Source organism: Halichoerus grypus, chromosome 6 (assembly GCF_964656455.1).
Source record: "Halichoerus grypus chromosome 6, mHalGry1.hap1.1, whole genome shotgun sequence".
NCBI lineage: Eukaryota > Metazoa > Chordata > Mammalia > Carnivora > Phocidae > Halichoerus > Halichoerus grypus.
In genome coordinates this window covers 51448192-51464309 of record NC_135717.1, presented here as the reverse complement: position 1 = coordinate 51464309, position 16118 = coordinate 51448192, and the positions used below count along the sequence as shown (strand labels likewise).

Genomic DNA, 16118 nt, shown 5'->3' with positions numbered 1-16118 from the left:
GCAAGCCTGCCATCTCCCAGAGCAGCCAGCTGAGACTCTTTCAGCTGCCCTGGACACCGGCAGGACTGAGGCAGGCCTCTCACATCCTGGAAAAAAGTGCGGTCACTGCAGGGAAAGCAGACCAGCTCACCCACGCTGCCTGCATCCCTCCACACTCTCCTGTCTGGTGTCTCTTTTTTCCTCTGCCCCCCTCCTCGCTCTGGTTCCTTGCATGATTGGTCTTAATAGGGGAGGAAAAATAATTTTCCCCTACCTTCTGTGTTTGTGGCTGAGAACTCTATAATAAAAGAAAGATTAACAAGAGATAAACAGGTTTATTAAGATGTAGACCTCAGGTATACATGGGAGACATGGGGGGAAAGATTAGTATCTCTCTGAGGTGACTTAGAACTCAGGCCCAGATACCATCTGAATGCGGAAAGGGGAGGGGGCCTCTTAGGGGCGAGGAAGTGATTATTGGGAAGGATGAGGGGTCTAGAAGAACAGATGGGAGTATAACAGTTTGTGACTAAGTCTGGGTGTGGCTTTGACTTCTAGTGCCCCCTGCCGTGATGAGAGCCACTCTTCCCTATGGGTGGAACTCCCAGGGAGGGGCTCTAGGACACTGACTTCCTGTTGGAGGAGCAGGTAAGGGGAGCTCAGAGAAAGCCTCTCAAGTGCCTATGGCTTAAAATAATCAATAGAGCAAAGCGGCAGACTTGGGGTGGGATGTCCTGAACTCCTGTTCACATTTTGGGTGGTGTATTCTGCTACCCTTCAGTCTCCATCTCCAAGCCTTGTGCTGGTCCCTGCAGGGGGAGCACTGTGCACTTCTATTCCCACCAAGGCCCTGCAGTATCTGCAAAGACAGCCCGGCAATACACTGTCCCCACACACTGTCCCCTCCTGCCTCCACATCCACCCCACTTCCCACTCACACCGGGATCTTACGATCGCCTGCACCTTCTCCACCCGAGAAATTCAAACCAACCACACCCTGCTCTGTGGTCCTGTGGTTTCATCATGCTGGCTCTCAGGCCTGAGGTGGTTGGTCTTTGACCTCACAGAAAATGCCAGTGTCCAGAATGTTCCGATTTCTTGAAACACGTTAGCTCCTACCTGGACTTTCTGCTTTTCATGCTCAGCCCGAACCCCTGATTGATCATTGCAGTGACTGCCTTGGCAGAGCCTCAGTGGCCTTGCGCCTGTCCTGCGGAGCACCCCCCGCCCCCCAAAGCCCAGCCCTGAGCTCAGCGGCAGCCCGCTTTCACTCCTGGTGGCTGAGAGTGCTGGAGAAAGATTTGTGAATTCTGTCCATACACTCTAACACTTAATTACACACCCAGTCGTGCGAGGCATGGGAATATACAGACATAATACAAATCCTTGCCACAAACAGATGCAATTATTACTGGAGGAAGTTTTTGAATTTTCGTCAAGGGGAATCCTTAGCTTCCTGTTTCTTTATTCTCTTTCTTGTGTGGTTAAGAATTCTTTCTCATTGGCCTCGATGCCTTTTGCAATCCTCTGGCCGACTGTGAAGAGCTCTCCCTGCAAAGAGAGAAGCTGCTGATAAAAGCCTTCTTCCCCTTCCAGGGAGCTCATTCATTCTTTCTTTCTTTTGCTCATTCATTTGTTCATTCCACAAATAATCGTTGGGCGCCTACTTCGTTCCAGGCGTGTCCTCATGAGGAAGGATACAGACATGAACGAGACAGGCAAGGTCCCTGCCCTCGTGCAGCTTATATCAGAGTGTGAGAAAATGCGCAAGGAAGAGAGGGAGGGGAAAGGAAAGAAAGAAAATCTGAGTTGCAGGTGCTGAGAATCAGAGTAAGATGGTAGACAGCTGGGGGAGGGCGGTCTCATGTTAAACATCAGAGTGTCGGGAAACCGCTAAGCCGACAGCAGTAGGAGGGGCACTTAGGCACGAGGGGCTATGTGCTCAGGGAATGTGAACTTCAGGTCGGACCGAACCAAATACAGTTAGCAGAGCCATGGTGTGCACCCACTAAATACACTTTCAAAAAAACCTGAATTCTCTTAAAATGGACTATTCCGAATCAGAGTCCCCTGTGGAGCAATACAGCCTTGCAGCAAACACCCAGACCACTGAGACGTGTTAACGGCCGAGTAGTATAGTCACTTCTGGAGAATTTCTTGCCTAGGCAGGAATCCTTCTACCTCTTCTTGTTCTCAGAGTAGGAAAGAAGAAGAAAGAAGCAAACCAAACCAATCAGACCCAAACCGAGAGGCCAAACCCAACCCCACAGCATCTCGCCTCGGCTGAAACAGAAATAACTCCCATTACTCACCCACCCCAGCAATGGGAGAAGAGATTGCCGTCAGGTATCCTGCCATTATATTCTGTGTTCATTGGAGCGAAAGGGCAGAGAAGAGGTGAGGTTTTGAAAAGAATGCCCAGAGAACTACACCTTTCCTCCTTGATTGTTGAGAACAGCCTTGCAATTAAATACTAAAAATATACCGGCTGTAAATTGTTTGACCAGCCCACCTGCTATGCCCTCAGTTGTCACCCCCAAATGGAAGCCTCTCTGCCCTCGTGTGACTATATGGGGGGGGTGGTTTCCAGGGCCTTTCGGGAGGGGCTGGAGGTTAAATACGTTCATAAGGGTGAAACTCTCTGATCTAGGGGAACGGGTGCCCTCCCAGGAAGAGGAAGAGAACCAGGGATCTCTGTGTCCTGACAGGGGCGTGGTGTTTCCTGACCGAAGTCGGAGCCCTGCTCCCATCACTTACCGGCTGGGAGACTTGGGGACCATCTTGTGGTATCCTCATCTGGATACTGAGATGGATGAAGGCGTCACAAGAAGGGGGGAAGTCTTTTTGGTTGGGGTACTTTGCATCTCAGGGTGGAGTGTCCTGGAAGAGTAATGTACTGTCTGCAATCTTCACAGCACACTGAGGTCGGCCAACTGTATTATTATTTAAACAACAACAACACGTAATCTATTTATGAACTTCTTCCTCTCCACTGCCTGGCCTGATCTAACATCTAACTAAGTTTACCGTATAACCTGCTAAATAAGTTACATTTATTCTCAGGACTAAGAAGCAAATACGATTTTTCCATTCACAGTAACCTAGCGAGTTAGGCGGAGAGATTTCTGTCCAGAGGTGGGCCACCATTGCCCTCTGCTGGAGAAGTTTGTAACTGCTGCTTTGCAAGGAGAACAAGAAATAATTGATACCAGTCATTCTAATTGAGCGAGCGTCTGGGGCCACTGAGCTTTTATTGAGCTTGTGATTGCCTAAAAGGGTGGGGCTTATATTGGTTTATGGGATCAATTCCTTTCTTATGTAGTACCCCAAAAATTTAGATGTTATTTGATAATGATTAAATATTCCTCATCCCTCCGTATAAACACAGAATTAATTCATCAAACAGTATCAGAGCTTAATAGTACAAACAACAGAAGCAGATCCTAGGGTGCTCCTTTTAAGCTTTTGATTACTTAAAAATTATAGAAAATTTGGTAAAAGTATACAAAATGTAGAAAAGTAAAAGGAAGAATAAAAATGTTGGCAGTCCCACTTCCAGGAAAAAAAAATTACATTTTGGAATATTTTCTTCCAGTTCTTTTTCTAGGAACATAATGACCTTTTAAAAACTTGTTTTTACTGTTTGTTCTGACCAACTGTTACATACTATAGATAAAAATTTGTGGGTTTTTCCCCCTCTGAATACATCATAACTGTTTTTCCATGTTATTATGAGCATATTTCACTCCTGTGGGGGACATGCAAGTACATCGCCTAGATCACATTTCTGGGAAAGGACGTGCTCGCTCAGCTTCTGCCTCTGGCCACCACCCCAGGATTACCTTGGCTACAAGGAGTCATCTGGACCAGGTTCGTGCCCTTCCCAGCACAGCCCATATCCAGGGCCATGCAGAGACGGGTGGGATAGTCCTGCCATTTTGGCCCAATGGGGAAGAACTCTGGGGGCTGTTTCGGCTCCAGGAGGTCAGCTGCTGCTGGACTGCAGCCTCTGCCCGGTCCTGCTTGCCCCTCTTGTCTCCCACAGCTGCTCATCTGCACACAAAATTCCCTCTCAGAGTCTGCCTCCCACAGAGCAGATCCTGTGTCCCTGTGACTATTCTAATTTTTGGAATGTGGACATGTGCACATGTTAAAAAAAACAACAACACATGAACAGTACAAAAGGGTGTCTGGTACAAACGTAAGTCTCCCTCTCACCCTGACTCCCCCACCCCCCCATATGTTCTCCCCAGAGGCAAACACCATTGTCCATTCTGAGTGTATCTTTCTGGGGCTGGACTGCACACATACGGTGTGTTAACTTGGTTCATGTTATGTGTCCGCTCGACTGGACCACGGGAGGCCCATGTAGCTGGTTAAACATTAGTTCTGGAGTGCATCTGTGGGGGTGTTTTGGGAAGACATTAGCATCTGAACTGGTAGACTGAGTAAAGTAGACCGGGTGGAACTCATCCCATCAGTTGAGGGCTTGAATGGACCAAAAAGCTGGAGGAAGGCAAGATTCCCACACTCCCTGCCTGACTGCCTGACCTGGGACACCAGTCTTCTCCTGCCCTTAGAGCTCCTGGGTCTCGGGCCTTCAGACGTGGTTCTCTGCCTTTGAACTACACCACTAGCTCTAGCTCTGTGGGTCTTCGGTTTGCCCACTGCGGATGGTGGGACTGCTCAGACTCCATAACTGCATGAGCCAATTCCTCATAATTAATCTCTTTCTAGAGTTCTCTGTCCAACTGGCCTATCGGTTCTGGTTCTCAAAGAACCCTAATACAGCTGCATACCATTTTATTTTTTAAAAAAAGATTTTATCTATTTGAGAGAGAGAGAGAGAGAGAATGAGCGAGAGTGCAAGAGTAGGGGAGGGAGAAGCAGACTCTCCACTGAGCAAGGAGCCCGACGCAGGGTTTGATCCAGGACCCTGAGATCATGACCTGTGCAGAAGGCAGACGCTTAACCAACTGAGCCACCCAGGTGCCCCTGCATATCACTTAAAAAAAAACTTTTTATTTGAAATAATTCTAGATTTACCGAAGAGTTTAAAGCATAGTGCAGAACTCCTGTATCTTCTTCCAGCATCTACTGTTACCATCTCAGACCACCGTGTTCACCACAACTGGGAAATTAACAGTGGTATGTGCTATTACCCGAACTCACTGTTACTCTGGCTCACAGTTCTTCATAAGGCTTTTTCTTGGGCGCCTGGGTGGCTCAGTCAGTTAAGCGTCTGCCTTCAGCTCAGGTCATGATCCCAGGGTCCTGGGATCGAGCCCCGCGTCGGGCTCCCTGCTCAGCGGGGAGTCTGCTTCTCCCTCTCCCTCTGCCCTTCCACCTCACTCGTGCTTTCTCTCTCAAGACAAATAAATAAAATCTTAAAAAAAAAAAAAAGCCGAGTACGGGGTAGTATATTACACTCTCTCTCAACTTTTCCTTGTGTTTGAAATTGTCCATAATTAAAAACCTTTTTAAAAAATGTGCCCTTCCAGGTTAGACTTGTGCATCTGGGGGCAGGGAAGGTGGAGGGGGGGGTGTGTGGAGGTTGACATGGTTGCTGATCAGCGATGGGAACATCAGACGCCTCTGCGTGCTTTCCTGTACCATCGTCACGTCAAGACAGTGCATCTCAGGGGCGACATAAACTGTCCTGAAGGAAACGGGGCGCCCTCTTTCAACACCCACGAGTTCCAGACTTTTCCAAGGCAGCCTTGTCCTTCATGGTGAGAATTGGTCGCCTCTCGGAAGCAAGTGCTAGTGGATTATTTCACCAACAAGTTCTCCATAATTTATTTTAAAAAGAAACAGAATCAAACCTGAAATATGTCCTTAAAGGAATGGATGGAGAAGCATGATGCCAGAGAAAGAGGCATTCGTTAATGGCTGGCCATTTGCCTAAACTCTCTGCGCGCCCCGGGGTGGCTGTGGGCGCAGATGAGTGTTTCGGTGGGATCCGCTGGGCTCTCCGCTGCCACGAAGATGGATGGATGCTAAGTGGAACCTTTTCTCCTCCCAGTGACCAGGCATGATACTGAGAAAAATAATGGTCAGAAAGAACATCACTAGGCCCCTAATGAGAAGCTGTTGACAGAAAAATCGCTCTCACATTCATCAAAAAAGCCAATAAATGTCAAGGAAGGGACTGGAAATGCAGCAGCTAGTACCTTCTTTCTCAAGGGGCCTCTGGAGGGGACTTTTGGGACAAGACACCTGCTCTGCCTTTTTCCTGAACGTTGCTAAATAAACCTCCAGTTCTGCTTAGGACTTTTTTTTTTTTTTTGGTCAACCTTTTTTATTTTTTTAAACATTTTTAAAGATTTTTATTTATTTATTTGAGAGCGAGCAAGAGATAGAGAGAGCATAAGCAGTGGGGAGGGGCAGAGGGAGAGGGAGAAGCAGGCTCCCCGCTGAGCAGAGAGCCTGATGCGGGGCTCGATCCCAGGACCCTGGAATCATGACCTGAGCCGAAGGCAGACGCTTAACCGACTGAGCCACCCAGGCACCCAAGCTTAGGACATTTATGGGGGCTCCCCCTGATAGCTTTGAGGGCATGTCCGCAGGGTGGCCACTCCGGCGTTTGGCCAGAGCATCCTGTTTGGGGTACGACCACTGGCTAGGTTGGGATCTTTTCAGCCCTTGAGACCTTGTCTGTGTGATGTCACGGTTTGTAAGCTAACTGAGAGCTGAGATCTCTTCGGGCTTTATGTAGATCCTATTTGCTCAGCAGGGAGTCAAAATGGATTTTTCCTCTTGAATCCTCTAATACTGTATTACCTCTGGTGTTCATGTAGTAGACCCCATTACTTCATTGTAACCTGTCTTCTGGTGCTAAATCTTGTTTTCACTTTTTTGTTAGGGGAGGGGGTGCTCACTGAGAGAGGCTAATGTGAATATGTCCCTGGACTTGAGTTTGGTGTTCCCCCAGAGGCAGACCCTGAATCAAGGACTTGTGTGAAGGTTGTTTATTTGGAAAGTGATCCCAAGTGAAGGTGTGGGGCGGGAAGGCAGGGAGGGAGAGAAGCTGATAAAGTTTGCATCAGTGAACGGGTCGGTGCTGTGAGGGTTGGGGCTCAACCCTGCTGGGCCCTCTGAGAAAAGATAGCACCCCATCTCAGCATCGTTCCGTCTGACGACCAGGGGCCGGGACATTCTTCCATGGTCTCCCATCCTGCTGCTGTTTGAGGGGTGTCCCTGGAGGCCTTAACTCCCCCCACTTCCAGGTTGGCCTGTTGAAGGCTGAGCAAGCTCCTGGATGTGCCAAAAATCACTCCCAGAGAGGCAGAGAGATGGAAGTGCTTGAGGGGGTGTCTTAGCCAGCTCAAGCTGCTATAACAAAATACCCCAGACTGGGGGCGCCTAAAAAGGGAAATTGATTTTTGTACAGTTCTGGAGGCTGGAAGTCCGAAGTCAGGGTGTTGGCAGGGTTGGTCTCTCCTGAGGTCTCTCTCCATGGCTTGCGGACGGCTGCCGTCCTGCTGTGTCCCCATGTGGTACGTCCTCTGCGTGTGCACAGCACTGATGTCTCCCTCTCCTGCCATAAGGACACTAGTCCTATTGGATTAGGGTCCCATCCTTAGGACCGCCTTTAACCTTACTATCTCTTCAGAGGCTCTTTCTCCAAATGCAGTCACACTGGGGAATAGGGCTTTAACATGTGGATTTTGTGGGAACAGAATTCAGTCCATAACAGGGGGAAGCTAATTCCTATGGAAACTGCCCACCACAGCTGCGGGTGAAATGGGAGGTGGGTCATCAACAATACTGCCACACATATATTAATGTAATCCTCCTAACCCTTAGCAGGTATGTGTTGTTATCACCCCTCTTAAAACCACAAAGAAACTCAGACTCCAAGAAGTTAAACTAGCCCCACATCACACAGCTAGTGATAAGGGTGAGCCCAGAGGTAACTCAGCTCTCTGACTCTTGGCCCATGATAACTATTTTGTATTTGCATTTTAATGTGTTCATGATTTATCTCAGTTCCTAGAGGGTCAGAATTGTCTTACACTTAAAACAAAAACAAAAACAAAACAAAACAAACCATCCCATAGTGCTTAGCGTAGGACTTTGCAATTAAGTAGACACTTCATAAATACAGGCATTGAGGTTTTAAAAATCCCCTCTTGGCTGTTTCTTCTGGAGATAGATCCGGGGGGGGGGGTAAAATCTATGCAACTAAAAGGAAGTTAAACGTGTTTTCATGGGAACATGGTAACTTTCGAGGGACAGGTCATCCTGGGGTCCCAACAGGAGGAGGGGTATGATGGTCCTTGTAGGGTAGGGGCTGGGGGAGGGGCACGACTAACCAGCCTGGCAACTGTCCATCCCTCCTTAGGGATGGGGAGGGCTTGCTGATCTAGGAACTAAGGGACCTTGAGGAAACTTCATTGGTAAAAAACTGGACAGACTGACTGCTGTCCTAACGGATAATTATCGAATGATCAGAGTAATAACTTTGATGACAGTAACAAATGAGACGATTTTGGCTTAAGGTTCACATAAGCATATTAACCATTTTGGTAGATTCCATCAAGTGCAAATCTGTTAGATATCTTCACCCCTTGCCAACCAACCCTGTATTTGATACGTCTCTCTGGGTGAAGAATGTTTGTTTTTTCACCAGAAATGTTAGCATTTGGAGACCAAAACATGCTTCAGCCATGCCTTTAGAGAAAGAAAACGGGCTTTACAGAACCCCTGGGACTGATTTCATCTTAGTGGAGCAACGTGACTCCTGAATATCGACCTACATTTACAAAGAGATGCTTACCAACTTCCCCGGATCTACAAAGAAAACAGTGAATTAATTCATGTTCTGCTCAGCGATTTCACTTTCCAAAACAGAAAATGTGAACTGAGAATTTTAAAAAGCCCGTCCGTATCATATAGGTTGTACCCTGGCAATGTTTAACTGGACCTAGCCAACCTTACTGAAGGCCCACTCTGCTGAGCAGGGTCTAGCCTCCAAGGATTGAAAAGCTGAGGAAGGACTGACCGATCCTGCAGGAACGCACAACTTTGTTGGGGGCAGGGAGGGCAAGACACTAGACTATGCATGAAAAAGAAATAATTGAAGGTGCTCCCTGCACAATAGAAGTATATACAACGTGATGCAACGTAGCGGTCACCTAATAGTGAGAAAGGGGAGACGATCGCGGGGCGCAGGGATCACAAACCCATGCCCACAGAACTAGAGCCGCTGGCTTCCCCTGGGGTACCTGGGTAGCTCAGTCAGTTAAGTGTCCGACTCTTGATTTCGGCTCAGGTCGTGTCTCAGGGACGTGAGATCGAGCCCTGAGACAGGCTTCGTGCTCAGCAGGGAGTCTGCTTGGGATTCTCTCTCTCCCTCTGCCCCTCGCCCAGCCCCGCTTGCATGCTTGCTCGCTCTCTCAAATAAATAAATAAATGTAAAAAAAAAAAAAACCCAAACCACTTCCCCTCCACAGGACACATGATACAGAGAGGTCTTTGAAATTCTCGACCACATTTCCTTAATCAGTTTTAGAAAGTGAAATCACTAACCAAAGCCCGCCCCTTCCTAGCTGTGTGATACTGAGCAAGTCACTTAATAACTCTGTATTTTGGTTTCTCGTCTGTATAATGGCATTGGCCTACTTCATAGAGATTTTGTGAGGATTAGTGTATTAATATCTGCAAAACGCTTAAAACAGTGCCTGGCGCAGAGTGATCACTACATAAACGTGAGTGGGGTTGGGCTCTAAATCACATTCCCCTCTGACTGATGCATTCTTTTTTCTTTTCCTTAATTCCTAGAAATTTCTTTTTTTTTAAAAGATTTTATTTATTTATTTGAGAGAGAGAATGAGATAGAGAGAGCATGAGAGGGGGGAGGGTCAGAGGGAGAAGCAGACTCCCCGCTGAGCAGGGAGCCCGATGCAGGACTCGATCCCAGGACTCCAGGATCATGACCTGAGCTGAAGGCAGTTGCTTAACCAACTGAGCCACCCAGGCGCCCAATTCCTAGAAATTTCTAAAACTGGTAATTATCATCTCTTTTTGTAAAGTAAATATTGAAAACATACGACATAAAAAAAAGAAAGATTTCTTAAATGTGTAAAAAATGATATATATATGTGCAAGTTGGTTTTAGATAAAGTCTGTGCTTAAACAGTTCTGGTCAGGACAGGAAGATCCAAGGGAAGTATTGTTCTGAAATCACTAAGGATGTCAGAAGACTGCCACACTGGGCGAATAAACCTCATAAGGCTGGATGTGCCAACCCACCCCTGCCCCTGCCCCTCCCCTCCCCCCCCACCCTCCTGCTCCCTGTGGAACCGGTTCCTCCCCTACACCCAGGAGCCGGAGGGGGCCAGGCCACCTCATCCAAGAGACCCTGCCTGCCAGCTTTCATGGGCCTCTCTTTGGGACCTGAAAAAATAAACTTTGGGCTCCACAATATAAAAGAAAAACCCTTTCAAGACCGAAATTTAGTATTTTATTAACTGTAACATGTCAAGTTCGAGAATGTTGAATTTAACTCCCGAATACCCGCTGATTGCCAAGATCGTAATCGTTAATCAAATGTTTAAAAATAATTCAGAAAGCAAATCATGGGGCTCCTTTCCCTAAATAGAAGAAAGACATTCAGTGTGGAATACAGGTGTATTCTTTTTTTTTTTTAAAGATTTTATTTATTTGACAGAGAGAGACACAGCGAGAGAGGGAACACAAGCAAGGGGGAGTGGGAGAGGGAGAAGCAGGCTTCCCGCGGAGCAGAGAGCCCGATATGGGACTCGATCCCAGGACCCTGGGACCATGACCTGAACCGAAGGCAGTTGCTTAACAACTGAGCCACCCAGGCGCCCAATACAGGTGTATTCTGATGTTTAGTGTGATATGGGGTGAGGCTTGCAGAGACACGAGCACCTGGGGCCTTTGAAGCCCCTAAAATCTGCCCGAGTGGAGGTTTCCAGAGGCTCCTGGAAGAGCTCAAGCCTCTTCACGTTCCTCTCCGAGCCAGTGGTGACTGCCCACAACTTCATTGTAAAAGCCGCACGGGCTCAACTGTTAAAATACGGACGCAGCTGAAGAGAGATGGGTCGCTTCCACCGGAATGCAGCAGTTCACACATTTTCGTGCTCAGCAGAATTACTGGGAGACCTTTTTTTTTTTAATGCATATTTTTAGGCCTTGGAAGTCTGAATTTGTGATTCAGTAGGTCTGGTGAGGAGCCCAGGAATCTGCATGTGAAGATCCAGGTCACCCAGGGGCCACACTTTGGAAACGCTACTCTTAGTGCAGTGGGTTTTCAGAGGGAGAGGAAAGGTGGTGGCGGGGGTGGGGAAGGGGGGTGGTTTGCTGGCTGAATAATGCACGTGGACAAAATGAAGGGTAACTGCCGGTTTGGAGAGAGATGTGCCCCAGTGGAGGACATCTTCAAAAGGTGCAGGTGTGGGCCCGAGGCTCTGAACACCTGTGATGGATTTCGCGTTTTCGAATGCGCTCAGGTGTTGCCAATGTTCACTACTTCCGGGGGTAAAGCGCCCTTCTCTGTTTGTAGAAGAGCATTTCCTTGAGCAAAAGCTACCTGTTTCAAGTTCCGTGGCAAGTTCCCAAATCCCAGTATTGTAGAGCCCAGAACGTCACAACGAGGAGGACGAGAGTCCAATGGCGTCACGCTTATGGACAGGACAACTGCGCTCATGACCTGCTCGCGGCCATGCTGCAGACCTGGGACTGGAACGCGGTGTTCTCCATGTTCAAGTCCTGCTTTTCCCGAATCTCCTTCGGTAAGCAAAACTGTGTGGCCTTGGCTGTGGCATTTCTGATTGGTTTCCTTTGAGCGCATCCATAGTCTCTGTGGGGTTGGAACAGCGATCTTTTCAGCATGTTGGCAGGAACATGGCACGGTGGTCAGGACCCTGCAGATCCGAACCCACATCCTGGCTTGACCGCAGCAAATGCCGTCACTTCTCTGAGTCTCCTACACACCAGGGGGGTAGTAAGAGCCACTTCAGGAACTCGGCTCCTTAAATCAGCCCTGGTTCCTGAATGGCAACTACGCCCAAATTCACTGGTGTGAAGTTAGTCGGGGAGCTGGTACCCCTCCATTTGCTGGTATTCTGCAGGGCTCAAGCCAGCCTTGGGGAACGCTCTCTCACAGGGTGTGGGGACCTGGTTCCCTGACTTCCTGGCGCCTGCAGGGCTGAGCTCAGCAGAGCTCCCTGAGAAGTAAATGGTACAGACGGAAAGACGAGAATATACCAGGCTTTCCAAAAGCAATCATCATGTGTGGTTATCAGAAAAATTTCATTCCATGTCCCAGCGGAGGGAAGCACGGATACAAATTAACCCCAAATTTATATTTGCCTGGGGATGAATCCTATGACATCAGAGGATGGGTAGCAGATTTTCCTTCTGGATTATTTGCTCCACAGGCGAGGATCACGATTTACAGCTAGTCCCTGAGTGTGCATCAGCTCACCGGCTGGGAAGCCAGCCCAGGGCCCCGAGGACTTCATGGTTTCAGGGGATAGTGCATGCTCATACAGAAACTGGAAAGTTGCCTTTTGATTTTCCTTTGCCAAATGTGTGTGTGAGAGGGCTTTGTCACTTTCTCCAAAACCCAGGGGCCTTTGTGACATCCTCTCCCCAGCTATCAAGGCCACCTGGGCAGGAAGGTACAGCAGGGGTCCCACGGTCAGCACTGTTTCTGAGCGGATGATGACAGCCCCCATCCCCATCTAGCCCCCTCGTCCTCCCCAGTCTAGTCTAGATCTGCAGCCAGCTCATTATTGGCTTCGTAGTAAAAACTCCGTCCGTGCTCCGCCGACAATCAAATCCGATGTCCCCTGTGCACTGGCAGAGTTCTGCAGCAAGGAGTATGGGGTCCGTTCCTTCGTTCTGGAAAGCTGCACGGAGCAGGGGAGTCATGCCTTCGGAGCTGGCCTCTCGCCATGAGGCCGCGTGGCCAGGGGAAGGCGCACCCATGGCTTTTCCAGGCAGAGTTTGGAACTCTCACTCTACCCAGGGGCAGCTGTTGGACCTAGCACAGAGTGGTCTCCACGACTCACCTGTAGGATGCAGATGACCCTAGCACCTGCTCCACGGGGGCTGTGGAGGATGAAGCGAGAATATACACAGGGTACCTGCCACGTCCCAGGTGTCCCGCAAACGGCAGCCCTGATGACCTCTGGGCACGATGAGCATCTTAGTAACAAGTTCCTCCTTTCCAAGAAAACACTTTTTTTTTTTTTTTAACCTTTCTAAACTCAGGCAAAGCAAAAAATTGTCAATCTCAATAGAAACCTGTGGAAACACTGGGGACATCCATTGCAATGCGTGCGAGCCCCAGGGTAGAGCCCCATGCTTCTCCATCTCAGCCTTGGTACTGACCACATTTATGGCCACATTCTACTCCAAAGGAAGAAAAACTGGCTTAAAAGAAAATAATAAGCCCTATGTGAAAGCTTGAGGACAAGAGATTTGGGACATGTCTTGGGCCAGGTTGGATCCGGAGCCAGAGAGGAACAGGTTCAGGTCCTGATGCATGTGCTCGCTCAGCTGGGGAGCTCAGATGCCTGGTGCTGGTTTGTACCGCCTCCCCGAGGCTGAGCAGAACAGGTGGTGTGTAGTGGGTAGAACATGTGTCCTGTGTCCCTCCTACCTCTCCCTGATGTTTTCATCCCCGGGTTTAGCCCAGGGTCCTGGTGTCGGGATCTCGGATGGCCAGGACGTTCATTACAGAACCATCAGGCACCTGGTGTGCGCCCCCGAGTATGGGCTTACAGAGAAAAGAGGTCATTGGTTTTCTTTTCTTTTCTTGGACAGCTTGCAGCCTGGCTGGGGAAAGATAAAATTACCAGTCCCTCTCAATATTTAATCTTTTTAAATCATAGAAGATTAGTCCAAAAGCCATTTCTGTTGAGAAGCAGAATCGAGGAGATTTTCAGTGTGGAGGAACACCTCGTGGAGATTCGAAATGTGTGGCCGCTCGTGGGCAGCCAGAACTACCTCCACCTCAGGGCACATTTCTGGAGGCAGAGCTTGGTTGGCGTCCCCCTGTATCCTCACCTTCTCCCCTGTCAGGCGGTCCCCCACTTATGGTCCTTGAAGGAGCATCTCAAGGACCAGCCCCCCCTGCCCTGTGCTCCCCAGCCAGCCGGCACAGGCTGGCCGGCCTTCCACTTGGACTCCCCACCTCCTCCCTTCCCCAGGCGGTCATGGCCTTTCCTACAGACCACGCACACTGAAGCCATGGCTGCTGTCACACAGCAGGCTGCCTTCGCAGAGTCACGAGGCAGCAGTGGTGTTGGGGCGTCAGAAGGGGGGTGGGGGCCCCCTCTTCCTGCACGTCTCTGGTGAGACCACTCACTGCGACCAGATGGGTTTTCGCTTCTGGATGAAGGCCTTGATTCCCTCCTGCCCGTCCTTCAGGGCCACGTTGTCCACCATGGTCTGGGAGGTGAGGTGGTAGGCCGTTCGAAGGTCCTGGGGCAGCTGCCTGTAGAAGGTGGCCTTGCCCAGAGCCACCACGGGACGGCTCAAGGAGGCAATCTTGCCTGCGATCCTCATGGTCTCCTCCTCCAGTCGCTCCGCTGGCACGACTTTGCTGAGCAGCCCGTGCCGCAAGGCCTCCTGGGCGGAAATGGGCTCCCCGGTGAGAAGCATTTGTAAGGCAACCTGCGGGAGGAAACCTGGGTCACTAAGGCCCGCTCCCCATGACCCCCTGCTAGCCAAGCCCCACCCTCTCCCCTCCAGTCCACTGACTTCCCGACAATCTCAGCCCGGTCACCTGCTTCCTCAAATAACATGTCATCCGTCAGGCCCGACGTCTGCGACACCCAGACTCCTGCCAGGCACAGGGTTGGAGCTCTCCGAGAGCAAGGAGCATGCAAGTGCCCGGGGAAGGGTCCCTTGCTCCTTCCCCAGGGCTGATCTCCCGGCACCCCCCGCCCCCAAGGCCAGGAGCTCCCCTCTGCTTCTTACGAGGGCCGGGCACGGGGCGTGGCCACATCTGATGGGAGGGAACCGACGCCGAAGCCCCCCGCCTGCCCCAGACCAACGCAGCGGCCGCTCTCCGGAAAGTGCTCAGAGACGCCACCACCGCAGTGTGGTTGAAAGAGCAGTCCCCGCCCCCCCCCAAACCCGAGGAGGAGGGATTGAAAGGAAATGCCCTCCAGGGACCAGTCGCAGGATCAGGGCACGATGTAACTTACACAAGGGGCCGCCTCCGTCCGTGGACCCCTCTCCCCCCACACTTCTCAGGCCTGCAGAAGAGGGGTACGGGCTCCCTGCTCTCCGTGGTTGGCTCCGTTCCATAGCCTGCCGCGTCCTGCGTCTCGCTTCCCTAATTCTACAAAGCCTGGCCTCTTGAGATTCAAAGCCACGATTTCAAAGAGGGCTTCCTGCTGCACACGGAGCACACAGGTGGGGAGGCGCCTTTCTGCCCCCCCACCCCACCCCTGCCCTGCCGCCCCGCTGTTCCTTGAGCTGAGCGCACCGGGCATGCTGTCATCTAGGGGTGCTTGTACTTGGGTGTTCCCTCGGCCTGCGATGCTCCGTCCTCAGGCGTCCTCAAGACTGGTGCCCTTGTCCTCGTCAGGTCTCGGCTTCGGCGTCCTCCTGTCCACACGGTCCTCCCTGACCACGCTAGTCAATCTGCAGATCACACCCCGGTGCTCTGCCCCTTCCTGGCTGTATCTGCATCCTTTGCGCTTCTGCCATTTAACACACTCTATATTGACGTGCTGATTTTGTGTATCGTATTATCTCCTTTGCTAGCAGGTAAACACCACCAGGTCAGGGATTTTTTTTTTTTTTAAACTGTTCTGTTGATTTCTGGGCCGCCAGCAGCAGAAGGGCACCTTGCACACAGTAGGCAGCTTACTAGTTATTTATCGATGAGTGATTTGTGGGATGGATGGATGAAAGCAGGTGGTATAGCAGAGGGGAGGCTTCCGTTCTTTGGGGGCTTGGTCAGAGCGGTGGCTCAGCTTCCACCTGGCTCGTTTGCTTGGGCCACCTGGTCGTGGAACCTGGTGCCATGGTGTGTGGGTAAGCCAAGACACAGGAGAGGCCGTGTGAAGTGTTCCAGTGACCGGCCCAGGTGGGGTCCCTGCCAAGAGGCTGCCCAGCCACCAGACACGGGGGTCAGCAAGCGCTCA

At 50.3% G+C, this 16118-nt stretch overlaps 1 protein-coding gene across 2 annotated transcripts in view; it reads right to left on the bottom strand.

The window, feature by feature from the left end:
- Positions 1-294: 294 nt before the first annotated feature.
- The window catches only part of ECHDC3 (enoyl-CoA hydratase domain containing 3), a 34709-nt gene continuing 18885 nt past the window's right edge, over positions 295-16118 (bottom strand). For both annotated transcript variants that reach the window (XM_078075134.1, XM_078075135.1), the window contains exons 5-7: positions 14327-14634; positions 5805-6019; positions 295-2859 (exon numbers count right to left, since the gene is read on the bottom strand). In XM_078075134.1, coding sequence (XP_077931260.1) covers positions 5884-6019; positions 14327-14634 — 444 coding nt within the window. In that variant the 3' untranslated portion in view covers positions 295-2859; positions 5805-5883. The remainder of the gene's footprint in view (positions 2860-5804; positions 6020-14326; positions 14635-16118) is intronic.